Source organism: Eurosta solidaginis, chromosome 4, assembly GCF_040869045.1.
Source record: "Eurosta solidaginis isolate ZX-2024a chromosome 4, ASM4086904v1, whole genome shotgun sequence".
In the NCBI taxonomy this organism is placed as follows: Eukaryota; Metazoa; Arthropoda; class Insecta; order Diptera; family Tephritidae; genus Eurosta; species Eurosta solidaginis.
The window spans coordinates 105,364,642-105,391,976 of NC_090322.1; the positions used below are offsets into that span (position 1 = coordinate 105,364,642).

Consider the following 27,335-nt stretch of genomic DNA (forward strand, 5'->3'; position numbering starts at 1 on the left):
ATATAACAAGCTAACATTCTCTAGATCTGCTCGCATAAATGACTTGATCGTGACCAGCTACAATTATCTAAACTCTGCAAGACTTTTCTTTGTCAATGCTATCCGCATTTGGAACTCTATCCCCAACTCGGTTCGCAATAGCTTAAGTAGAAGCAACCTTAAGAATGTTATATTTTCTTTCTTTGGTAAAGTTTATTCACATTAGAATCTGAGTTTAGCTACTTATTAATCTAGTCAATCATTGTTGCTAAATGTCCTTGTCACAATTCTTGTGAAACTTATATATTATCACTTTTATTACTTAATGGAATAATATATACATTTTTAAGTTTTAAGTTTTAAAAAATTATACTCATTATTATGTAACCATTGTTGCACTATAAAAGATCATACAAGATCTTATTGTGCTAATACTGTCAGTAAATAAATCCGCCATTTCTAATTGAGCATCGAGAGAACAGCGGTGGAAAATTTTTGTATTTTCAATTTAAATTATAATTGGATAAAAAAAACAATAATTAAGACCCTTTTGGTAAGTCTATTAAATGAATCTGCTCTAACTCGCGCCGCCCGAACTTTAAAGTAATTCAATAATGTACTTAAGTTAGCCCAATAAATCAACCGATGTTAACCATATATTTATTTTTCCTCTTTTCTTCATCCAACAGTTAACAAATTCTAGGAGCGGCTTATCCATGAATCCATTGAAGCAACCGGCTCCGACTGCTCCGCAACCCAATACACCATATACAACAACAACCGTACAATAACTTTATAGCTGGTCAATATGGTGAAACAGTCAAGCCTCAAGCCAATGCGCCACCTTCCATGTATTCGCCAGCGCCTCCAGCAACGACACCGCCAGGGAAAGCTGTACCTGGTGGTCCCAATCAGATGACTATACTTGTGTGTCTCATACTTTGTGTTTAATAAATTTTGTTATTTTTCTAGACCGGTCAACCACCAGTTTCAGCTACACCACCAACATCAAGTGCAGGTGGTGTTGCAGCTCCATACCAACAAACAGGTGAATAGCAAATGCCACCGCAATCGTGTCCAATGCCACGACAGTCTGGTCTAATGTAGTCACAATCCGGTCAAATGCCACCTCAACACCCTATGCACCAGCCATTTGGTGGCCATGAGAAACATGGTCCTCCAGGTATGCCGCCCGCATCAACTGGACCAGGTGGGGCAATGACACCACATCCAGTTATACCAAGGTATATACCACAACAGCAACCGGGTTATGCAATGCCACGATAGCAGCAGCAACAACCTCCCCAGGCTGGCTATCTGCCAATGCCACAAAATCCGGGCTATCCACCACAACCTCAACATCCAGGTTATCCTCTGCATGGGTCAAATGATGCCACCAACACAACCTGGACAGACGCCAATGCTCAGTCAACCACCCAAGCCGGGTTAACCCCCAATACCCGGACACGTCCGGACGTCCTGGTTATAATGTATGCTAATACAACTAATAATTTACAAATTTGCTGATGATTATTTTTGTGTTATTTTCTTTCGCAAGCACCTGCACCTGTTACTGGTAAATATCAACAGCCGCAACAGTATGATCAAGCCCAACGCCGTTTAAATCCCGATCAGATGCCAAATCCGATAAGCGTTATCATTGAAAATCAAGCGCTGGTGGTGCTTTTATTACTAATGAACAGGGTTTATTACCACCATTGGTGACCACAAAATATGTGGTAGATCAGGGCAACTCCTCGCCACCTTGCGTTAGGTATCGATAATTGAAATTAATGTTTTGTTTGGCAATTACATTGATCTTTCTTCTTTGCAGGTCGTCTTTGTATTGCATACCTGCAACAGCTGATTTATTAAAAACAACAGCTTTGTCCATTACACTTACCGTCCCACGAATGGCACGCACGGTTGAGGGTGAATATGAGCCACCCATTGTAAATTTTTGGTGAATTGGGTGTAATTCGATGTAATCTTTGCAAGGCTCATATGCAACTTGTAGATGCTGGTCGTCGTTTCCAATGTCTAATGTGTAAAGTAACAACAGATGGTAAAAAAAATCTTTCACTTTTACTTGTGTTCATTGATCCATATTTTTTCTCAACAGTGCCAACTGCATATTTCCAACATTTGGGCCACACCAGACAGCGTGTCTATAAATATGAACGTCCTGAACTTGTACTGGGTACATGAGTATTTGTGTAAAAAATGTTTGGGTACCGATAGCTCTCAAGGTAAACCTCAACTCATATCCAACATCAATGCCTGGCATTCAATTGTGGACGCTGTACGCACTACACTGGGTTCACGTAGTATGGACAAGCATATTGTTGATTCCAGTGGTAAGGCCACAATTTCAAATGATGGGGCAGCCATTATGAAACTATTGGATATTGTCAATCCAGCCGTAAAACTCTAGTAGACATCGCCAAATCTCAAAATGCTGAGGTAAATTTTTTGTTATATTAGAATGTGTAGAATAAAAATGTTTCTCTTATCAGGTCGGCGATGGCACCACTTCAGTAGTATTTTAAGCATGTGAAATCATAAAACAAGTTAAGTTGAGGAAAGCGTGCATGCACGTATCATCATTAAAGCTATACGTAAAGCATTACAATTATGCATGATAAAAAATGGCATGGCTGTACATGTCGAAGCGCCAATCAAAGTAACAACAAAGTGCTTTATTGGAAAAATGCTCTGCCACAGCAATGTCCTCCAAAGTCCAAGAGTATCAGAAAATGGTTGATGCTGAATGGCGTATTCTGTACAATAAACTAGCTAAGTAAGGCGCCAATGTTGTGTTTTCTGAACTACCAATTGGCGATGTTGCTACATAGTATTTTGCAGATCGGGATATGTTCTGTGCTGTTCATGTACCAGAGGAACATTGGAAACGTAGAATGAAAGCTTGTGGTGGTGCTGTTATGACTACAGCTAATGATATTAATTCAAGTGTTTTGGGTCAATGTGATTACTTTGAAGAACGTCAGGTTGGTGGTGAACGTTTCAACATTTTCCAAGGTTTGATAGTGGGTTTGACATTAATTTTATTTTTATAGTTTATAATTATTTAAAGGTTGCGTTAATGCTAGAATATTTACATTGATTTTACGTGGCAGTGTTGAACAATTTTTGGAAGAAACCGAGTTTCTTTACATGATGCTATAATACTTGTGCGGCGTACAATTAAACATGATTCTGTTGTTGCTGGTAAGTCAAAATACAAATTGAAAAAAATTTCTAATCTTAGGGCCTCATTCTCTATTACGAAACGAACTTTCGTTGCGGATCAGAGACGAATCGCTAGTGTATTTGCACTATGTTAAACAATGGCAACTTATCACTTGACAATTACTTTTGCCCTCCTGTTAGTTAGAAACGTAAAGACCGAACGAAAATGATATAGAATACCATTGCTAGACGAAATCGTTTGGAGGCGAATCGTTCGTCTGAGCTATCGTTCGCAATACAGAGTGAAGCCTTTAAATTGTTAAGTAATATAATGAAACGATTGTGTCCAAATACCCCCCAGCGGGTTAGGGGGTCAGAATTTACCCGCGGTAGGTATGCCTGTCGTAAGAGGCGACTAAAATACCAGATTCAAGGGGCTGTGTAGCGCAACCCTTTAGGTTGCCAGCGCAATATACAGCTTCTCCAAACCCAATTGTCAACCTCACCTATCCGCGGCGAATCCTGTTTCACTAACAGACGAGGATCTGGCGACCCCAAGCTCCTCATGGAACTTGGGGGTGGGGAGGGAGGGATGACCTGAGGGTTTAATGTGGCCACATAAATCGTTCCCAAGGTCGGGCTAGCACTTTAATGGTGCTGTGTTACCGGAGCGTTCCGGATCTGTATCCGGCAAAGAACCATCAAATATTCATCCAATTGTGTCCAAATCCCGAAGGAAAAAACTATAAAATTTGTGTCAGTGAAATAATAATTATTGCTTTTGGTTGTTAGTTTTGAGGCATCGTCTTCGAGTGCCTTCTGATCGTATATGCCGGTTCTTTTGCATTCTTTTACATGCATAAAGTGCCGTTGAAGCCTTCCTCACCCTCTCCTCCACGTTGAGCTTCCATGACAGCTTACTGTCTAGGATCATTCCTAGATATTTTGTGCAAGGTTTCTCCCGTAGGGTCGCTCCTCCTAACTTAGGCCTGGTCCAATTAGGGATCTTGTACCTCTTTGTAAACAAGACCATATGCAACGTCATCTGCGTAAACCGTAAGTTTTGCTGGTCCCTCGTAGAATCCCCTGATCAGTTGGTTAATGACCAGCGTCCACAGCAGAGGTGATAGCCCCCTCCCTGGGGCGTTCCCCTATCCACTAATTTCGTGGCCGCCCCCACGCGATGTAATCTTACTGCAGTTTAACATGCAGTCGATCCATCTGGGTAAGGCTGGATGTACTTTAACGTAATTAAGACCATCTATAATCGCCCATTTAGAAACACTGTTGAAAGCCCCGGCAATGTTTAAGAAGACTTCTAGAGCAAATTCCTTATATTCCAGGGCTTTTTCTATGCTTATTACCACCCTATGCAATGCGGTGTCTACGGCCCAGCCTTTTGTGTACGCCTGTTGTGTTGAGGAGAGCAGCTTTTCATCCACGTTGGACTTTATGTACACATATATCAGTGTCTGAAAGATTTTGAGCAGAAATGATGTTAAGCTATTGGGTCTATAATCTTTGGGATACACGAGACCGATCTTCCCCGCCTTTGGTAGGAAAGCTACATGAGCAGTTCTCCAAGAGTGCGGTACATGATTCAGTTTAAGCACCCATCGAATATTATTTTAAGCCATCCCACGACCGCCCTACTTGAAACTTGTAGCATGGCCGGATATATACCATCTGAGCCCGGCGATTTCACCACCAGTACGAGGTCCTCAGTAGGGTAATTAGGCAGCATATATGAAAGCAGCTGTTTCCTTACCATTACTACAGCTCGCACCCGTCCCTCCGTTTGCGCATAGTAAACGCCAAATCCGCGCGCGCTAAGTCCAGAAACCTTTCCTCCCGATGAGCGCCACGTCAAACGAACCGTTCTCAAGGGTTAGGAGGGTTTCGCTCGATGCCAATTTACTGTGTTGGAGGTTTATCTGTAGAACTCGCAGCACCAATGGGCTGCTTGTCCCCCTCCAGCACCTTCATCGTGACGTCGTCGTCCTCCCCTTGCCCTTTTGGTTTAGAGTGTTCAAAGCCCCATTCAGCCTCTTGTAACTGTTGTGCCGGGTAATCCTCTGTGCGACTCACAGCACCATCTGGCTGTTGGTCTGCTTCTAACACCTTCGTGGTGACGTGGGCTACCTCCACCTGTCTTTTTCCCTTAGGCTGTCTTTTTCCCTTAAGCCGAAGTCTTAACTCTCTTTAGCACCTCCGATAAAGTCGGAGTCTTAGCGTTATCTCCCTTTGGCTTATCTCCTACTTCCATAGTTGGAACTTGCCTCTGACTCGCAGCCTTCGAGGTAGTTGCTACCTCGCTATTGGGGCCCATCTGTCTTACAGCTTTGGGCCTACTTGTCTTGTCTATGGGACTGCCCTGTGTCGCGGCTCTGGGACTGGGCCCTTTCTGCCTCTTGAAAGCAGGCTTGTCGCCTTCCGCCGAACGTTGCCTTTTTATTTTGCCATTCGACGCTTCTTCCTCCTCATACCGGTTGCAGAACCGAGGGTTTCTGGCAGCAAACCTTTTGAACTGCCTTCGACCTACTTCTACCGCCTCATGAGCACATGCCAAGCGCTCGATCTCCTCTTCTGTTGGGTCCACCACTGCTCCCAAGCGTTGTACAATTCTTAGTACTGCACGGTACTGTGAGAGAGCTCTCCGTACCCTTCTCCACTCTTCTACTCCGTTTTCATTTGTGTGCTTCTCCAACACGTAGTTCATTGAATCAGCACTACTCTCGCTCCCCGAGTCCGACGCATCGCTTAATGCGTATTTGTCGTCCTTGGCTTGCGACTCACTCCTCTTCTTATCATCGTCCTTATGAAAATTAGGTAATGAGTCGTTCATCTTGGTAGTACGACCACCAGCCCGACAAGGCGGGCTCAGCGGTCCAGTATTATGTACGGGGAAAGAACCGTCAGTCATAGCAGCGCCCTTTACTGTGGTAAGGCCATCAATACTTCCCGAGGTGGTCCGGTATCGGGAAGGCTCCGTTCGAATACAGCCGAATTTATCCCCTGGCTGCAAATCGTCCAATAGGCACGATCCGCATAACACCATGGATTGGGGGGTTGGCAGTTCTTGATCACCGACATCCCGCCGCCCTCCTATGAGGCGAAACGGCGTAAATGCCAGTCCTAAACAGCTCCGTCTCATAGTCGGGCGCTATGGAGATCGGCTAAGCCCTCACACCAAGGACGATTTTCGTTACAATTGCTAGTGCATGCTCTTCAAAATGTAGATCCTGATCGAAATTCACACCCAAAATTTTAGGGTGTAAGAAAGTCGGTAGGGTAATGTCATATGGTCGACATTTGGCGCGGCCATGTTTTAAATAAGGTCACCGATGATTTGGTTGGTGACAATATCAGGTTTCGCGAGGCGACAAAACTGGAGAGATAGCTGTTTATTTTATTACAAAGCTCATCGATGTAGGAAACAATAGCAAAGGCGTAGAAGCAATAGTGACTCCTGGTGGTAAAAGTAGCTATTGATATGTAGAAGTTAAGCAGAAGTTTGAATATGATTTTTTTTAAGTTATTGCAAAAAAAGCGTTGAGGATTTTTAATATCTTGCCAGGTACCTTCGTACATGTTTCTAAGAATGAAAAATAAAACCTATTCAAACTCAATTTTCACCAGGACAAAGCCGCTGAGACTTCGCTATACTTTAACATACAATACTTTACCTCATTTTAGCACAACTATCATTTTTTGATTTTATTAAATTTTATAAAATGTTTCTTCCTCTACAGTTCCATTTCGGTATTGGATGGTAAATATGGCTTTCGCGTTTTCTCCATCAGTAACTGTGACAAGGTGGAAGAAATCTATGCGCGTAAATCGCAACATATTATTTTGGTCGAGCGTTTCTTCAATAGCTCTCTAGTGGCGATGGTGACAGCAGAAAAACCCAACTGTTTACAAATGCCACCTACACAACGGTCATCTCTACTTCGCCGTGTAGCGGCTCGTCCGACTATCTATCGAAGACAGTGTAATCATATCTGTTGCCAACACAGGTTAGCGATGTGCTTGCACAGGAAAAGATTTCTGTTACGTTTGATATTAGGTTATACTCACACACTTCGGTAGCCGTTGAGATATGCACGCTTTGATTGCTCTAAACCTAATGACATTTTATTTTTGATGGCATAATTCAGCATTGCCATATTTACAAAAATTACAACATCAAATATATCAATTAATAAAGTTAGTTTTACACTGAGAATAAAAATTCATTGTTGTTAGTAAATTTGAATTTGCATACACAACACCATCCCCCGCTTTAATTGCGAAAATCTTCTGCTTGATAGCGGTGTACCGATTTGCGCATACGGCTGCTTCGACGAACTTCTTTTGGACTTGTTGATTGTTCTTGAGAATGCTCATTATCTGCATTCGCCGTAGTATCTGGTAGCAATAAGTTGGTAACTGGATCAGTTTCTCCTCTTTTATCATCAACTGCTGTTTCGTTGTTCACATGGCGAATTTTCATTTGATTTTGGTGTCGTTTGTACTAGTTTTTACTACGTACATCACTTTTCCCAGGCGCCTGTCGACGAACCCTTTTAACCATTTTTCTCCACGACCATAGTTACGGATGTAAACACTTTCCTTAGGAGAAAATTTGGTTGTAGTTTCTTCAAAATCTTGTCTGTCATTTTTCACTGAAAACATCTGAGAAAGGACAGTACGTGCAGGACGACCATGTAAAAGATGTGCTGGTGATACGCCCTTTGCATTCGGCATAGTACGATACGACGTAAGAAATTTTAGTACGGCTTCGCTTACTTGCAATCCGTCATCTAAATTCTTTTTTACAGAAGTTTTGAAGGTACGTACAAATCTTTCAGCCAGCCCATTGGAGGGTGGATGAAACGGTGCGATCGTGATGTGCTTTATAGCGTTTTGAGCACAGAACGTTTTGAAAGCTTCGGCTGTAAGTTGTGGGCCATTGTCACTTACAATAGTCTCCGGCAAGCCTTCAGCAGCAAAAATGGTAGTTAATGCGAAAATCGTCAATTCTGTCGAAGTATTTGCGAGCTTGCAAACAAATGGAAATTGCGAGAACGAGTCTATGCACAGAAGCCACATGGAACCAAAAATTGGACCAGCAAAGTCAATGTGGACCCTTTGCCAAGGTGCTTGAGGTTCCGGCCAGCTAGAATATTGCCGCCTATCACTTGGACCAGCTAGTTTGCAGTTTTCACATCCAGCTGCTAACCTCTCGATGTCCTTGTCGATACCGGCCCACCAACAGTGTTGTCGTGCCAGTTGCTTCATTTTGACCACACCCCAATGTCCGTCATGTAGATGCCGTAAAACTTGTTCACGCAATGAGTGTGGGATGATTACCCGTGTGACGTCACTCTGTAATAAAACAAAATCATTTTGAACAATTAATGACCACTTACGAGCAAAATACGGCCGAAGATCCTCGTCGTTCGGATTCAACTTCTCAGGCCACCCGTTCTGAATGTATTGTTTAACTCTCTTCAGTATTGGGTCACTTTTGGTGCTTGCGCGAATGAGCTCAGTATTAATTGGAGTTTCAATAGTAGCAACTTGATTAATTTCGCCATTGTCGAAGTCTTCGTCAGGACCCGATGGCAATCTCGATAAAGCGTCTGCATTTGCATGATCGGTTGTTTTGCGATACTTAATTTCAAATTGGTACCCCATGAGCGTAATAGCCCACCGCTGTAAACGTTGTGCCGTCATTGTTGGAAGGTTTTTATCTGGGCTAAATATACTGACTAATGGTTTGTGATCCGTAATAAGCGTAAACTTGTGCCCGTATTAAAACTGATGAAATTTTTTCACTCCGAATATTATTGCCAAACCCTCCTTTTCAATTTGGCTATAGTTTTCTTGATGACGGTTTAGGGTCTTCGAGGCAAAAGCGATCGGTTGCTCCGTACCATCTGGATGGATGTGCGAAAGCACGGCTCCAACTCCATACGATGATGCGTCCGTAGCAACAACTATTGGTAAGCCTTCTCGAAAATGGGTTAGCATCGTAGCCTTAACTATATGCCCCTTGAGCATGTTGAATGCATTTTCTTGTTCGGACTTCCACTGGAACGTCACATTTTTTCGCCTCAATCTGTTAATAGGTGCTGCAAGTTGAGAGTAGTTTGGTATGAAATTATGGTAATAATTTATTTTGCGCATAAATGCCTCAAGCTCTTTCAAGTTTGTTGGCCGTCGCAAGTTCTTCACTGATTGAATACCTGATTCGTCAGGCAAAATGCCATCTGCGCTTATTTCACGACCCAAGTATGTTAATTTAGTTTTGAGAAACTCGCATATCTCTTTCTTGCATTTGATACCCGCTGCTTTGAGTATCTGATGCACTTTGGCTAAGCGCTCAAGGTGTTCTTGTTCGTTTGCACCGGCGATTATAATGTCATCTATGTAATTCGCGCATCCATCAACTCTACACAATAGCTGCTCTAGATGTTTCTGAAACATGGCTGGGGCGCTTGCCACTCCATACGGTAATCGCTGGTACTGAAATAACCCAAGCGGTGTGTTGACCACCAGAATTTTTTTCGAATCTTCATCGAGCTCCATTTGCAGGTATGCATCACGCAAGTCAATCTTAGAAAAATATTTGCCATGTCGAATGGTATGCATCAGGCACTCTCTAGTAGGTAAAGGATATTGATCTACATCAATCTGCTGGTTCACCCCTTTTTTTAAATCTCTACAGATGCGTATCGATCCGTCTGGTTTTGTTGCTAACACAATAGGAGATGCCCAGTCGCTGAAGGTAATTTGTTGCCAAATACCTGCTTGTGATAACCGTTGAGGGGATTCAAGGGGTTGTGTAGCGTAATATATAGCTTCTCCAACCCAATTGTCAACCTCACCTTCGAGCGGCGAATCCCGTTTCACTAACAGACGAGGCTCTGGCGACCCCAAGCTCCTCATGGAACTTGGGGGTGGGGAGGGAGGGATGGCCTGAAGGTTCAATGTGGCCATATAAATCGTTCCCGAGATGGTCGGGCTAGCACCTTAATGGTGCTGTGTTACCGCAGCGTATCGGATCTGTATCCGACAAAGGACCATCACCTCGATGACACTCCCCAAAGCCTTCGGGGAGTAACCTAATCGCTACAACAACAACAACAACATAACCGTTGAGCTTCCTCTTTAAATTTTGGCAGCTGTGCAAAAGGAATGGGCCTACTCTTACTGAACTTAGGCACTGCGTTTTGCTTAAGTTTAATCGAAGCTTTGACTGAATACATTGTACCAAGTGCTGGTGTAAACACCTCTGCGAAGGTAGTCAGAAGTGTTTGCAACTTTTCGACCGACCTGACAGCCAAGATATCAACTTGCACAATTTTGAAGCCCAATTCTTCGAATAAATCTACCCCAAATAAATTGCTAGAACCGCGCACATTAGAAACTACTAAAGGCAGTATTTTTTCTACTGACCCGTATCGAATTTTTGCAGAGATTTCTCCCAAAGTTTCGATTTGCGTATGACCGTACCCGTATAGTGCACGCGACCATTGTTTTATTGGCGGTTTATTTAACATTTCGTAAGTGTCTAGTGTTATTACTGAGACTTCTGCACCAGAATCCATCTGAAACTCAATCGTTTTGCCGTTAACCAAAACTTGCACAAAACGTTTCTTACTTTTGTTGCTTGCTGGGCTAGCTACCGAAAATATATTCTATTTTGTCACCTTTCTCACTTTTGTTGTTTTTGGTAACTTTGTTCTGCTTTTGTTCGTTCTTTTTTTCATTCGATAAACACACAGCTATGATATGACCTGTTTTACCGCAACCTCTGCAAACAGCGTTTTTAAATTTGCAGTCATCACGATTATGTGAGACTCCACAACCTGTGCATGAACGGTATTTCAGTTTTTTATTAGATTTTTTGTTTTTGTTACGCATATTTGATTTTTCTGTGTTTTTTGTTGTCATCGAATAAACTCCGTTGCTGTCTATTGCATTTGCAGTGTCCGTTTTGTCTTTGATTGTACTCACAGTTTTAGTTGTTGTTTCATATGACTCGGCGATTAGCTGCACTTCTGCCAACGTTGACTGCGGCTTTTGTAATGCAGCTGTACAAAACGGCGTCATGCGGTGACTTCAAAATTAATTTGTCCCTGATCATGTCATCGGAGAAATCATGTAGACAATTTTCTTTTTTGCACACAAAATCACATTGCCGGGCTATGCTTCGTAGTTCGGCAATCCATTCTTTATATGTACGACTACCCATTTCAGCTTTATGAAATTCATAACGAGCTGCAACTACATGGACTTTTTCTTTATAAAACTCTGTTAGTTTTGCGGAGAGCTAACTAAATGTTTGTTTTTGTAACTCGTCCACACCGACCAGCTTTTTGAGCGTTTCGTAAGCGTCATTGCCCAACCAAGATAAGAAAAATTATTTCTGCTTGTTGGCGTCAATTACCGCGTACGCAGAGAAATGTTGCTTCAATTGCTCCAAATATGAGTCCCATTTCTGCTGTTGGTTGTTAAATTGTGCAAAAGCTGGAACGAGAGTGGTATCTTGGCCTGGAGACCTCTTTGCAAAGCTGTCCATCCACGCCTTCTGCTCTTTTAGCACATTCATTGTGAAGGTACGTTGCTCCTCCAACAATTTTTTGTAAAATTCCTCAGCCATATCTGTATTTTTTCTCGTCGCCAGATGTTACGTTTGATATTAGGTTATACTCACACACTTCGGTAGCCGTTGAGATATGCACGCTTTGATTGCTCTAAACCTAATGACATTTTATTTTTGATGGCATAATTCAGCATTACCATATTTACAAAAATTACAACGTCAAATATATCAATTAATAAAGTTAGTTTTACACTGAGAATAAAAATTCATTGTTGTTAGTAAATTTGAATTTGCATACACAACAATTTCAATTGGAAAACAAAAACCAATTAAAAGAGTTTATTTATTATTAAAGTACTTACTTTTCTTTATATCAACTGTATTAATTTAAGTTGCAATTTCATGTACATATATAATAAGGGATGTGATACGATTGCTGTCGGAATTAGATTTGAAACCAATCAATACTTCTGCTAAGGGTTGCAGAATTATTGCTTGAATGATTAGATTTAGAACAATAATAAGTCTGACTCAATTACAAATCGTACATTTTTAAGGTCGTCAATTACGACAGCAATCGGATTCCACGACACCTTTGAATATTCTTGATCTGAAAAAAGAGTAAACCTAATCTGAATTTCTACTAAGCTTTAAGTTGTAGATTATTTAAATAATTGGAGTTTTTTCTAAAGCTTAAAAGATTTCAATTGGAAAACAAAAACCAATTAAGCGAGTTTATTTATTATTAAAATACTTACTTTTCTTTTAATCAGCTGTATCAATTTAATGTGCAATTTCATGTACATATATAATAAGGTATGTCGTGATCCTATTGCTCAAATTTTACATGAATATAACACACTTCTGAATTGTCCAAATATAAAGTTAGCTGCTGCAGCAATATAGCTCAAAGCAATTAATATATTTTTTATGTTATTATTAAAGTACTTACTTCTTTTTTATATTAAATGTATTAATTTAAGTTGCAATTCCGTGTATATATGAGGCTCCAAGATGCAAAACCAGATGAATCCATGATATGTAAAACTTAGAAAAGCACAAAAAAATTTTAAATTTGTTATGAATGAAAATTGTTATGAATTTTCAATACGGGTTTTTAGAATGTTGCTAGGTGATGCAATATTGCCGCAATTTAAAGATTATTTTAAAATATCTGGTTTTGCATCTAGGCGCCTCATATATAATATTCTTTATTTGGAAAAAATTACTAAATCTAATGATATGTTTTAAATAAATGTTTATATTATATGTTATGTTTGGTTATTATAATTAAAAATAAATATTAATAATTCAAATTTTTTGGTTGATATTTTATTTATGTGGGTGCTCCAGGTAAAGTAAATCGGGAGGTAAAATTCAAGTTATATGGCGGTTATATAAATGGTATAACCGCAGTAAAATTGATTATCAAATGACTCGAAAATGTAGAGTGAAATGACCGAAAATTTGACCGCCATTTGACGCGCATTGTGACGTGTGTGAGCAGAACAGTGCTATGCTCACATCCTATAAGTGGGAGCGGAATGCACAATCACATAAATAGGTACGAAATGGGAAAAAAGTGTAAAAAAGTTACCGACGCCTGAACAAACGTGACTAAAATTTAACAAGGGGCGTGACCGCACAATGACGGTAAAATTACTAGCCAGATGAAGTGGAGCGTTTCTGCAGGGTTAACATGTTTGCTTCGAACCCAAACTACTCGCTGATTTAGATTGTGGTTACTGACATATCTTTTTAAGGCTGTTCGCAAAAACACGGCGAAAACCACGGTTGCCGCTTCGGACTCTGTTTGGTGCGCTGGTACCTTTTTGTCAATTTTGGTGCTTTTTAAGCAAGCAGCCACGATTTTGATATTTTTGTCTTTTTCACTACTGCACAGATTCAAAAATCGTTCAATCATTTAATTGCACAGCAGAACAAAGGCAATTCCGGTACATAAAGGAGTAATGTCGGATTTTACAAAAAAACAAATTTTGTAGATAGTTGACGAAACAACGGACTTGTCAGAACGAGGGGTCTTGTTTTGGTGGTTAGATATTTCGATCGATTAAATTAGAAATTTATTCCAAAATCACGTGTGCCTCTTGGTAATTTTATAAAGCTTGCCATTGATGGAGCCAATAAGATGGCCAGCGAAAAAATTAATTGAAAACAAAATTTTACATTTAGTGCATCCAAGCGAATCGACTTGAACTAGGTAACCTGTCACTTTGCAAAATGGCTGAATTTGTACCCCTTTTCTTATTCTGTAAGAAATATTGCCACGATTTTGTTATGCCACAATTTGTATGCTGCCACGACTTTGGATTCACGCCCCGGACAAAGCAAAATCAAAATTTTAGAAACAGGGTTTTTCAATTAAAATATTTTTCTAAGCGGGGTCGCCCCTCGGCAGTGTTTGGCAAGCACTCCGAGTGTATTTCTGCCATGAAAAGCTCTCAGTGAAAGTTCATCTGCCTCGCAGATGCCGTTCGGAGTCGGCATAAAACCAGTAGGTTCAGTCCCGCCAATTTGTAGGAAAAATTAAAAAGGAGCAAATTGGAAGAGAAGCTCGGCCTAAAATCTCTTCGGAGGTTATCGCGCCTTACATTTATTTATATTTATTCTTAGCTTTAAAAATTTTATTTCGCTTCTTTTAGCCTTTAATTTTTGTCTATATAGCTTTTTTTCTGCAAAGAAGTTCTGGCAACACTGCTCTAGTGTTTTGACTTGCAGCGAATATTAAAAAGAAAAGTGGGAAGCAACTGTCAGTAACCCCAATCTTTTGAAGCGAGTGTTTGATATCAAACATACGAACTGACCCCTCTTTTTATGTATGCTCAAAGAGTATATATTTGTCAAGAGGCGTCACTCGATACTTTTGTTGTTGCCAAAGCAAATTACTCGATGTTTTCTCAAGGTAGTCGTTGGTTTTTTTATCAGATGTATTTATAAAAACGCCTTCTATATATTTTCGTGGGGTATTTGTGTTTATTTTATTGATTGTATTAAATTAATTAATTAATTCTCTTTCCAAAAATCGTAATTATGCAAAGTCACTTTACCGCATAACTATATAGGATTCAATTAAAAAAAAACTAAACAAAACTTCCTTGAGAATCACATTCGACATGACAGGGTTGCTTTGGCAAAAACAAAGTATCGAGTGACGCCTCTTAACAAATATATACTCTTTGGTATGCTCTTTGGTCTTAGTGTTTTATTTCAATCATTAAAGGTGAGGAGTGATGGGAAAACATATTGAGTAAAAAGTGCTAAGTCAGGAGAAAAAATTTGTTTTGAGTGCGGAAATTGCGCTAAGTCATAAAATAGCTGATGGGTTAGCATACATGATTTTCATTTATTTTTTTCAAAGCTTCTACACTCAAAAGTATTTGCAATTATGGTATCCCATGAACAGTTTTGAAAAAAAAGGCTATTTCAAAAATTATTCATTTTTTTCGTCTCCTGTAAAATTCGTAAAAGTTGACTTAGCACATTTTCACATTAAGCTAACGATATAAAGGTCCATATGTAGTAATAGAGGTAGACGGTTTTAATGTAAAGATTTTTGACAAAGCTAAAAACTATTCATAAAAATTTTATACAAAAAATTACTTAAAGAAATTAATAAATGAATATTGAACTGAATTTAATCAGATTTCTGATTTTATAAATACCAAAATGTTCTTTTTCAAAATTTTATAAACCTTGAAAAATGGTTATGCATATTTAGACAGCGGCCGCCGTGGTGTGATGGTAGCGTGCTCCGCCATCCACACCGAAGAACCTGGCCAAAGCAACATCAAAATTTTAGAAACAAGTTTTTTCAATTAGAAGGAAATTTTTCTCATCGGGGTCGCCCCTCGGCAGTGTTTGGCGCGCACTACGAGTGTATTTCTGCCATGAAAAGCTCTCAGGGAAAACGTATCTGCCTTGCAGATGCCGTTCGGAGTCGGCATAAAATATGTAGGTCCCGTCCCGCCAATTTGTTGGAAAAATCAAGAGGAACAGTACTCAAATTGGAAGAGAAGCTCATGCCCGTCAAGTTAGCACTACCACTATGAAATTTCTAACTCAAATATAGCTAATTACGGTTCTTTAACCGTTTTTTTACCGTGGAATCGAAAAAATTACCGCTCGAATATTTTTCAAGTTAGCACAACCACCCCGAAAAACCGATTTCAACTATTCTTATAATCAAGCCGATTATGTCAATAATTGCCGTTTTTTTCTCCGTTTTTTACCTTGAAAACGAAAAATTTATCGCACTAGTATTTTTCAAAATATTCCTAAAAATGCTGTTTTGACCGTCAATTTAGCACTACCATCCCTGCAACTTGGAATTGGCAACAGCTAGCTTAAAACAAAAAACGCCAGTAATTGCCGCTTTTTAACCGTAACTGATATCCCAAAACAAATTTTGGATCTCATTATTATTTTTTAAACTATGGCCCAAAATGTGCTAACAAGGCGCTAAGTTAGCACTACCACCCTAGTATCTTTTAAGTGGGTGGGTGAAAATGAAAAAAATATGCCAATAATTCACGTTTTTTACCATTTTTCACCGTGGAAACGAAAAATTTACCGTTCGACTTTTTTAAAAAATAACCCCTGGTAGTGCTAACTTGATGCCTACATAGCACTACCATCCTAGTAACTTTTGAGTGGGTGGGTGAAAATGAAAAAAAGTATGCCAATAATTCACGTTTTTTACCGTTTTTCACCGTGGAAACGAAAAATTTACCTTTCGACTTTTTTTTAAAAATAACCCCTGGTAGTGCTAACTTGATGCCTACATAGCACTAGCATCCTAGCAACTTTTGAGTGGGTGGGTGAAAGTGAAAAAAAGTATGCCAATAAGTCACGTTTTTTACCGTTTTTCACCGTGGAAACGAAAAATTTACCGTTCGAATTTTTTAAAAATAACCCCTGGTAGTGCTAACTTCATGCCTACATAGCACTACCATCCTAGCAACTTTTGAGTGGGTGGGTGAAAGTGAAAAAAAGTATGCTATAAGTCACGTTTTTTACCGTTTTTCACCGTGGAAACGAAAAATTTACCGTTCGACTTTTTTAAAAAATAACACCTGGTAGTGCTAACTTGATGCCTACATAGCACTACCATCCAAGCAACTTTTGAGTGGGTCGGTGAAAATGAAAAAAAGTATGCCAATAATTCACGTTTTTTACAGTTTTTCACCGTGGAAACGAAAAATTTACCGTTCGAATTTTTTAAAAATAACCCCTGGTAGTGCTAACTTGATGCCTACATAGCGCTACCATCCTAGCAACTTTTGAGTGGGTGGGTGAAAGTGAAAAAAAGTATGCCAATAAGTCACGTTTTTTTACCGTTTTCCACCGTGGAAACGAAAAATTGACCGTTCGACTTTTTTAAAAAATAACACCTGGTAGTGCTAACTTGATGCCTACATAGCACTACCATCCTAGCAACTTTTGAGAGGGTGGGTGAAAATGAAAAAAAGTATGCCAATAATTCACGTTTTTTACCGTTTTTCACCGTGGAAACGAAAAATTTACCGTTCGAATTTTTTAAAAATAACCCCTGGTAGTGCTAACTTGATGTCTACATAGCACTACCATCCTAGCAACTTTTGAGTGGGTGGGTGAAAGTGAAAAAAGTATGCCAATAATTCACGTTTTTTATCGTTTTTCACCGTGGAAACGAAAAATTTACCGTTCGAATTTTTTAAAAATAACCCCTGGTAGTGCTAACTTGATGCCTGCATATCACTACCATCCTAGCAACTTTTGAGTGGGTGGGTGAAAGTGAAAAAAGTATGCCAATAAGTCACGTTTTTTACCGTTTTTCACCGTGGAAACGAAAAATTTATCGTTCGACTTTTTTAAAAAATAACACCTGGTAGTGCTAACTTGATGCCTACATAGCACTACCATCCTAGTAACTCTTTAGTGAGTGGGTGAAAATGAAAAAAGTATGCCAATAAATCACGCTTTTTACCGTTTTTCACCGTGAAAACGAAAAACTTACCGTTAGACTATATAAAAAAAAATAACCCCTGGTAGTGCTAACTTGATGCCTACATAGCACTACCATCCTAGCAACTTTTGAGTGGGTGGGTGAAAATGAAAAAAAGATGCCAATAATTCACGTTTTTTACAGTTTTTCACCGTGTAAACGAAAAACTTGCCGTTCGACTTTTTTAAAAAATAACCCCTGGCAGTGCTAACTTGATGCCTACATAGCACTACCACCCTAGTAACTTTTGAGTGAGTGGGTGAAAATGAAAAAAGTATGCCAATAATTCACTTTTTTTACCGTTTTTCACCGTGGAAACGAAAAATTTACCGTTCGACTTTTTTAAAAAATAACCCCTGGTAGTGCTAACTTGATGCCTACATAGCACTACCATCCTAGTAACTTTTTAGTGAGTGGGTGAAAATGAAAAAAAAGATGCCAATAATTCACGCTTTTTACCGTTTTTCACCGTGAAAACGAAAAACTTACCGTTCGACTTTTTAAAAAATAACCCCTGGTAGTGCTAACTTGATGCCTACATATCATTACCACCCTAGTAACTTTTGAGTGAGTGGGTGAAAATGAAACAAGTAAGGAAGGCTAAGTTCGGGTGTAACCGAACATTACATACTCAGTTGAGAGCTATGAAGACAAAATAAGGGAAAATCATCTCGTAGTAAAATGAACCTAGGGTAACCCTGGAATGTGTTTGTATGACATGTGTATGAAATGGAAGGTATTAAAGAGTATTTTAAGAGGGAGTGGGCCATAGTTCCATAGATGGACGCCATTTAGGGATATCGCCATAACGGTGGACCAGGGCTGACTCTAGAATTTGTTTGTACGACATGGGTATCAAATGAAAGTGTTAATGAGTATTTTAAAAGGGAGTGGGCCTAAGTTCTATAGCTGGACGCCTTTTCGAGATATCGCCATAAAGGTGGACCAGGGATGACTCTAGAATTTGTTTGTACGATATGGGTATCAAATGAAAGGTGTTAATGAGTATTTTAAAAGGGAGTGGGCCTTAGTTCTATGAGTGGACGCCTTTTGGAGATAGCGCCATAAAGGTGGACCAGGGGTGACTCTAGAATTTGTTTGTACGATATGGGTATCAAATTAAAGGTGTTAATGTGTATTTTAAAAGGGCGTGGGCCTTAGTTCTATAGGTGGACGCCTTTTTGGAATATCGTTATAAAGGTGGAACCTGGTTGACTCTAGAATGGTTTTGTACAATATGGGTATCAAACGAAAGGTGTCAATAAGTATTTTAAAAGGGAATGGGCCTTAGTTCTATGGGTGGACGCCTTTTCGGGATATCGCCATAAAGGTGGACCAGGGGTGACTCTAGAATTTGTTTGTACGATATGGGTATCAAATGAAAAGTGTTAATGAGTATTTTAAAAGGGCGTGAGCCTTAGTTCTATAGTTGGACGCCTTTTCGAGATATTGCCATAAAGGTGGACCAGGGGTGACTCTAGAATGGTTTTGTACAATATGGGTATCAAACGAAAGGTGTCAATAAGTATTTTAAAAGGGAATTTGCCTTAGTTCTATGGGTGGACGCCTTTTCGGGATATCGCCATAAAGGTGGACTCTAGAATGCGTTTGTACAATATGGGTATCAAATGAAAGGTGTTAATGAGTATTTTAAAAGGGCGTGGGCCTTAGTCCTATAGTTGGACGCCTTTTCGAGATATTGCCATAAAGGTGGACCAGGGGTGACTCTAGAATGCTTTTGTACAATATGGGTATCAAACGAAAGATGTTAATAAGTATTTTAAAAGGGAATGGGCCTTAGTTTAGTATAAGATATAAGATATATCGATTTTTGCTCAAGTTATCGTGTTAACGGCCGAGCGGAAGGACAGACGGTCGACTGTGTATAAAAACTGGGCGTGGCCTTAACCGATTTCGCCCTTTTTAACAGAAAACAATTATCGTCCCAGAATCTAAGCCTCTACCAAATTTCTCAAGGATTGGTAATGTTTTGTTCTGCATATGGCATTAGAAGTATCCTAGACAAATTAAATGTAAAAGGGCGGAGCCACGCCCATTTTGAAAATTTCTTTTATTTTTGTATTTTGTTGCACCATATCATTACTGGAGTTGAATGTTGACATAATTTACTTATATACGGTAAAGATATTAACTTTTCTTTTAAAACTTGACTTTAAATTTTTTTTTTTTTAAGTGGGCGTGGTCGTTCTTCATTTTGCTAATTTTTATTAAGCATACATATAGTAATAAGAGTAATGTTCCTGCCAAATTTCATCATGATATCTTCAACGACTGCCAAATTATTGCTTGCAAAACTTCTAAATTACCTTCTTTTAAAAGTGGGCGGTGCTACGCCCACTGTCCAAAATTGTACTAGTTTTCAATTCTACGTCATAAGTTCAACTCACCTACCACGTTTCATCGCTTTATCCGTATTTGGTAATGAATTATCGCACTTTTTCGAAATTTTCGATATCGAAAAAGTGGGCCTTGTTATAGTCCGATATCGTTCATTTTAAATAGCGATCTGAGATGAGTGCTCAGGAACCTACATACTAAATTTCATCAAGATACCTCAAAATTTACTCAAGTTATCGTGTTAACGGACGGACGGACATGGCTCAATCGAATTTTTTTTCGATACTGATGATTTTGATATATGGAAGTCTATATCTATCTCGATTCCTTTATACCTGTACAACCAACCGTTATCCAATCAAAGTTAATATACTCTGTGAGCTCTGCTCAAATGAGTATAAAAACGTATGCCAATAAATCAGTCCTCTCTCGGCGAACGAAAATCATACTCTACAAGTCACTTATCGTACCCGTGCTGCTATATGGGGCAGAAGCATGGACCATGACAACAACAGATGAAGCGGCTTTGGGAGTGTTCGAGAGAAAAGTTCTTCGAAAGATTTATGGACCACTACGCGTTGGCGATGGCGAGTACCGAAGAAGATTTAATGATGAGCTGTACGAGCTATACGCCGACATCAACATAGTCCAGCGAATTAAAACGCAGCGGCTGCGCTGGCTAGGCCATGTTATGCGAATGAAAGATGATGCTCCGGCCAAGAAAGTGTTTCTATCGGAACCCCCCTATGGAAGCAGAGGTAGAGGGCGGCCCCCACTCCGTTGGAAGGACCAGGTGGAAAACGACTTAAACTCCCTTGGTGTGACCACTTGGCACCGGTTGGCGGAGCGAAGGAGCGACTGGCGGGCCTTGTTGGACGGCCATAACCGTTTAGACGGTTAAGCGCCAATTAAGTAAGTAAGTAAATCACTTTGTTTACCGTTTTCCACCGTGGAAATGAAAAATATACCTTTCGACTTTTTTAAAAAAATAACCCCTGGTAGTGCTTTCTTGATGCCTACATAGCACTACCATCCTAGCAACTTTTGAGTGGGTGGGTGAAAATGAAAAAAAGTATGCCAATAATTCACGTTTTTTACCGTTTTTCGCCGTGGAAACGAAAAATTTACAGTTTGATTTTTTTTTTAAATAACCCCTGGTAGTGCTAACTTGATGCCTACATAGCACTGCCATCCTAGCAACTTTTGAGTGGGTGGGTGAAAATGAAAAAAAGTATGCCAATATTTCACGTTTTTTACCGTTTTTCACCGTGGAAAAGAAAAATTTACCGTTCGATTTTTTTAAAAAATAACCCCTGGTAGTGCTAACTTGATGCCTACATAGCACTACCACCCTAGTAACTTTTGAGTGGGTGGGTGAAAATGAAAAAAAGTATGCCAATAATTCACGCTGTTTACCGTTTTCCACCGTGGAAACGAAAAATTTACCTTTCGACTTTTTTTTTAAAAATAACCCCTGGTAGTGCTAACATGATGCCTGCATAGCACTACCATCCTAGCAACTTTTGAGTGGGTGGCTGAAAGTGATGTAGCAAGGAACGAGCGAAGAGCCAAACCAGAGAAAAGTTATACTAGGAAAGAAAACAAGTTGGAAGAACCCTGCTATCAAAAGCAGAACTGGACGAAAGTAGAAGAAATAGAAAGATTGCTAACTTTACTAGTGAAAAAATTTAATATAGACACCAATGAAGCAATAGTGCAGCTCATAGAAAACTTATGTCAGAATCATGTTAGTGAGAGGCTAACAGTTAAACAAAGTCGAAATAATGAATATGGACACAATAAAAATACTACAATATAATGTGCAAAGCCTAAAATCAAACAAAAGTCATATAGATTTTTTTAATCAAAAAAATAAAATTGATATAGTGTGCCTTCAGGAGATATTTTCTCATTACATAAAAAAATGTAATCACAAATCAATTGGATTTAATTTATTAAAAAAAACTAGGACCGATGGGTATGGAGGAGTAGCCATTGGTTTTAGAAAACAAATAAAATTTACAAAAATCAAATTTCATACTGATCAGGATATTTTAATAGCAAAAACAACAAATTTAAAAACAAATTTAACTATTTGCACGGCATACTTTCCGCCAAACCTAGGTACACAATTGTTTGAATTGGAAGTAAGTAGAATTTTAGCTCACCTGGAAAAATTTGAAAACGTTCTCTTCCTTGGGGACTTTAATGCACGGATGTGCACCTGGGGGATGTAGTGGATACTGCAAAAGGTAAATTTTTACATAGTGCTGTAAGCAATATTAATTTTATATGTCTGAAAGATGGGTCGGCGACCTATCACTGTGCTAATTATAATGCGAACTCGGTTTTAGATTTAGCCTTTACCAACATGGGAAGGCTACCAGTTTTCAAATGTCATGATGGGTACCTCGGTGGCAGCCATCACAAGCCGATAGTCATAGAAATGATGAATAGCAAACAACCAAACCTTTTTGTAGCTAGAAAAAAGCTCCAAGATAATTTAAATACGGTAGATTTCATAGATTTGGAAGACTTTGAAAGAAAAATAAGGCATGCGAGAAAAAAAGCAACTATTGATTTGAACAATACGGGATACACACCAAAAGTGTGGTGGGATAAGGAACTGGAAAAACATTATAGAGTCCTGACAGCCAAAAGGAAAAAAGCTCGGCAAACAGGCAATGTAGTGGACCTTGAAGCTGCAGTAATTGAATCGGAAAGATGGAAGAAATAATTATGAAAGAGAAATAAACATGAATCCAAATGCTAAGGAGGCGTGGTGGTTTGTGAACAATGTTCACAACATGAATCATGACGAAAAAAATTTATGGGCAGAGGAAGATAATGCGAACTATCTTAAAGAACTTGAACAGCAAGTAAAACAAAGTAGCAGCAACATATCTGAGCAGGATATGGTAAGTGGACAACGATTAAGGGAGGAAATATGTTTTAGTTTTGAAAAGTTCCTTGAGTTATTAAACAAGAAAAAATCTACTGCGGGGAGTTTGAATAGGATCACGTTTGATATGCTAAAAGAGCTTTCAATTAAGACAAACGAGGGACTGTTTTATGCCCTAGTAGAACACTTTAAGAACAACACAGTAAAGGCAGAATGGAGGGAAATAAAAATTATCCCTATCCCTAAGGCTGGGAAAGACTTGGATGATTTCAGAAACTATAGACCCATATCACTGTTATCTGTGTCGTAAAAAGTCTCAATATGATGATAAAAGATAAATTAACTGAATTTATAGAAAATAATAAAGTAATTCCTAACAGAAGTTTTGCATATAGGAAAAATCGATTTGCCACGATGTGTCTAAATGAGGCCTTGCACTACATCGCAGAGGTAAAAAGCAAAAAAAACAAGGTCTTCATATGCATCCTAGATATTTCAAATGCATACAACTGTGTTGATTTAAAAATTCTCTACAATATTCTAATGCAGAAAGAAGTTCATCCAAACATTGCTAAGTGGATATTTAACTTATTTTCATATAGAAAGTTGAGTTTAGGGAAACACACAATACAAATTAAAAATGGTCTACCGCAGGGTAGTTGTCTTTCGCCTATACTGTTCAATGTTTATACTGCAAGATTGCATGAGATTAATGACGAAAATATACAAATATTTCAATATGCAGATGATGTGGCAATAATTTGATATGGCAAAACAGACGAGGAAGCACTGCTGAGATTAAAAACTAATATAACAAATTTTAAACAGCTTTGTGATGAAATTAACTTAGAATTCAATAGAGGAAAAACGTGTTTCATGTACATGAGCACTACAAAGAGAAGGTTTAATTTACAACTAAAAGGAGATAGCATACAACAAGTAGAAAAGGTAAAATGGCTAGGCAGAATAGTCAGTGCCAATTTGACTTCCAAAGAACACGTGCAGGGAAGTAAAAACTCCATCATAAATGCAAAAAACCTCATAAGTAAATTGAAAACCATTAGGTCAGGTCTGGCTCCCAAAAATGCTGTAAATTTGTTCAAAACCTATGTTAGATCGAAAGCGGAATATGCAAACACGACGTTTGCAGACGCGCCAAAAGGAGCGGGTAAGCAGTTAATTACGTCTGTAAATGAAACTCTGAGAAGATGCCTGGGTGTCCCACCAAACACACCAACGTATGCCAGATTTGCTCTGGCCTGTGAACTTCCTCCACTCTCCAGAGCGCTTTGGTTAACTACCATAGAATTGACGAAACAATGGCTATTGAACCCGGAAATGAAGAACAGTATACAAAAAAATAGCACAGCTAGATCGAGTTACAGCTATGCATATAATCAGTTTAGACATGTTTTGGATAAGATAAATACAAAGACAAGCTTTCAAAAATATAATAATATAAAATTTAAATATTCGAAATTAAGTAAATCCAAAAGGGAATATTCAAGAGAAAATTTAAAAGCCTTGTACTATGCCAAATTGGACGGGCTTGTAAGTGAGGAATTCTATACACTGGCCACAGATGCCTCAGTTGAAGGTGATAGTACGGGATGTGCTGTATATGACATTGAAAGTAAGGTATGCTATCTTTTCAAAATAGACCAGGTTTTTACTTCAACTTTTGGAGAATTGGTGGCAATATATGAAGCGGTGAATCTAGCAATAAGGTATAAACGAAATAAATTAGCTATTTTTACGGACAGCCTAGGACAAATAAGTAATCTTGATTGTGACAGCACAACACATTTTTTAGTAGCGGAAATTCATAATCAATTGCAGGCATCAAAAATTGAGACAATCCAAATAATTTGGGTACCCAATCATATGGGTATAACATTCAATTAAAAAGCTGATGAAGCGGCAAAAAAGCAACTGAAGTAGGACAACATCTAAATCCAGATTTAACACCCAGAGAAGCCTTTCTGAGAATTGGCAGGGAACTATGGGACAGAACGTTAGGAGAAATAAAAGACAAGTGTCCAAAACTGGATGAAGATATTATAGAACTAATAGCATTAAAGGAAAAGAAACCTTGGTTCAAAAACAAAAAAAACACATTTAATACATATGACACGAAGTTATTGAATAGACTGATTGGAGGATATACGTATGGAAATATATACCTTAAAAAATTTAAAGCAAACATCTCTGACCACTGCCAAGTATGCCATGTGGCAGAAGCGACACAGCACATGATATTTGAAAGTAGGGATTCAAGGGGTTGTGTAGCGCAATATATAGCTTCTCCAACCCAATTGTCAACCTCACCTTCGAGCGGCGAATCCCGTTTCACTAACAGACGAGGCTCTGGCGACCCCAAGCTCCTCAGGGAACTTGGTGGTGGGGAGGGAGGGATGGCCTGAAGATTTAATGTGGCCATATAAATCGTTCCCGGGATGGTCGGGCCAGCACCTTAATGGTGCTGTGTTACCGGAGCGTATCGGATCTGTATCCGACAAAGGACCATCACATCGATAACACTCCCCAAAGCCTTCGGGGAGTAACCTAATCGCTACAACAACAACAACAACAACAACAACAACAACATATTTGAATGTAACAAATACAGTGCCTTCAGAACCAGTACCATTTTTAAAAAATTCAATAATTTAAAAGATCTCTTTATGACAAAAAATTTTCCGTACTATGAAGAATTAATTAAGCTAAATCGCTGCCGAGATAAAATTAGACTTTTAGGAACAAGTGCAGAATACATACATTTGTCAAAAAAATAATAAATCAGACTTTATAGAGATTTTTATGCTGATTCCAACGTAATATTTCTTTTTTGGTACAAATGAAAGGTTTGTGGGTAATTCCATGACAAAAGGTGAAATTATGAATTTTTCAAATCAAAATATCTCCGAAACTAGTGGATGGATTTCAAAAATTAAAAAATAACTTATAAAAACACCTGGTAATAGCCTAGTTGAGGGGTCGACTGCTAATACGCGTCAAAAAATATCGAGAGAGGTGTCAAAAGACGCGTATTAATCTCGAGAACAATAATCCGAAGGCATCTTTTACCTTTTTTTCTTCCAACATGTACATCAATCACATTGATGGTAATGTTGTTGTTGTTGTTGTTGTAGCGATTAGGTTACTCCCCGAAGGCTTTGGGGAGTGTTATCGATGTGATGGTCCTTTATCGGATACAGATCCGATACGCTCCGGTAACAGCACCATTAAGGTGCTGGCCCGACCATCTCGGGAACGATTTATATGGCCACATTAAACCTTCAGGCCATCCCTCCCTCCCCACCACCAAGTTCCCTGAGGAGCTTGGGGTCGCCAGAGCCTCGTCTGTTAGTGAAACGGGATTCGCCGCTCGAAGCTGAGGTTGACAATTGGGTTGGAGGTGCTATATATTGCGCTACACAACCCCTTGAATCCCACATTGATGGTAATCCTAAGATACGGTAATAATTTACAGAAGGGTCGACTGCAAATACACGTCCAACAAATTCGGTAGATGTGCCAAAAGATTTGGTAATAGTCTAGTTGAGGGGTCGACTGCTAATACGCTACCAAAATATCGAGAGAGGTGTCAAACGACGCGTCTTGACGTCAGTATTAAAAATCCGAAGGCGGAAAATAAAAAGTTTAACTCGGTCAGAAGATATTAACGAAAAACCGAAAAAAGACCCGCGGGTACCCCCAAAACGGGGGGTGTGATCCATAGTTTTTTTTGCGCAGAACACCTTTCTTTCTGCTACCGCCACGGTGATGCACAATTTTTTTTGGGGGCACAAACACAATAACAACCACATGAAAATCGCCAACTTCAACTGCAAATATCTCCGGACAGAGATAAAATTTTTCCGCCTTCGGATTATTGTTCTCGAGATTAATACGCATCTTTTTACACCTCTCTCGATATTTTTGGTAGCGTATTAGCAGTCGACCCCTCAACTAGACTATTACCTTATTTTTTATAAGCGCGGCCGAAGGCCGCCAACTCAGAAAGGTGTTCTGCGCAAAAATACTATGGATCCCACCCCCGGTTTCGGAGGTACCCAAGGGTCTTTTTTCGGTAATATCTTTTGAACGAGTTAATATTTTTATTTTCCGCCTTCGGATTATTAATACTGACGTCAAGACGCGTCATTTGACACCTCTCTCGATATTTTGGTAGCGTATTAGCAGTCGACCCCTCAACTAGACTATTACCAAATCTTTTGGCACATCTACCGAATTTGTTGGACGTGTATTTGCAGTCGACCCTTCTGTAAATTATTACCATATCT

General features: G+C 39.2%; 2 protein-coding genes across 11 annotated transcripts in view; one reads left to right on the top strand and one right to left on the bottom strand.

The window, feature by feature from the left end:
* Positions 1-27,335, bottom strand: part of Tomosyn (syntaxin-binding protein tomosyn) — an 835,312-nt gene that overhangs the window by 807,595 nt on the left and 382 nt on the right. The window contains exon 2 of one of the 10 annotated variants that reach the window (XM_067782358.1): positions 22,295-22,369. The exons of the other annotated variants lie outside the window; for them this stretch is intronic. The gene's annotated coding sequence lies outside the window, so the exon portion shown is untranslated. The remainder of the gene's footprint in view (positions 1-22,294; positions 22,370-27,335) is intronic. 10 annotated transcript variants of the gene reach the window in all.
* Positions 1,243-9,632, top strand: LOC137250088 (T-complex protein 1 subunit eta-like). Its single transcript, XM_067782373.1, has 8 exons — positions 1,243-1,469; positions 1,538-1,753; positions 1,814-2,044; positions 2,102-2,442; positions 2,496-2,779; positions 2,845-3,018; positions 3,074-3,207; positions 6,921-9,632. The coding sequence occupies exons 6-7, from the start codon at positions 2,853-2,855 to the stop codon at positions 3,163-3,165; spliced, it is 258 nt and encodes an 85-aa protein (XP_067638474.1). The 5' UTR covers positions 1,243-1,469; positions 1,538-1,753; positions 1,814-2,044; positions 2,102-2,442; positions 2,496-2,779; positions 2,845-2,852; the 3' UTR covers positions 3,166-3,207; positions 6,921-9,632.

Excerpts from the sequence above, each read along its gene's own strand:
- LOC137250088 (XM_067782373.1), top strand. The coding sequence starts at position 2,853 with ATGTTCTGTGCTGTTCATGTACCAGAGGAACATTGGAAACGTAGAATG. Across the intron at positions 3,019-3,073 it reads ACGTTTCAACATTTTCCAAG|GTTGCGTTAATGCTAGAATA; the intron begins GTTTGATAGTGG and ends AATTATTTAAAG.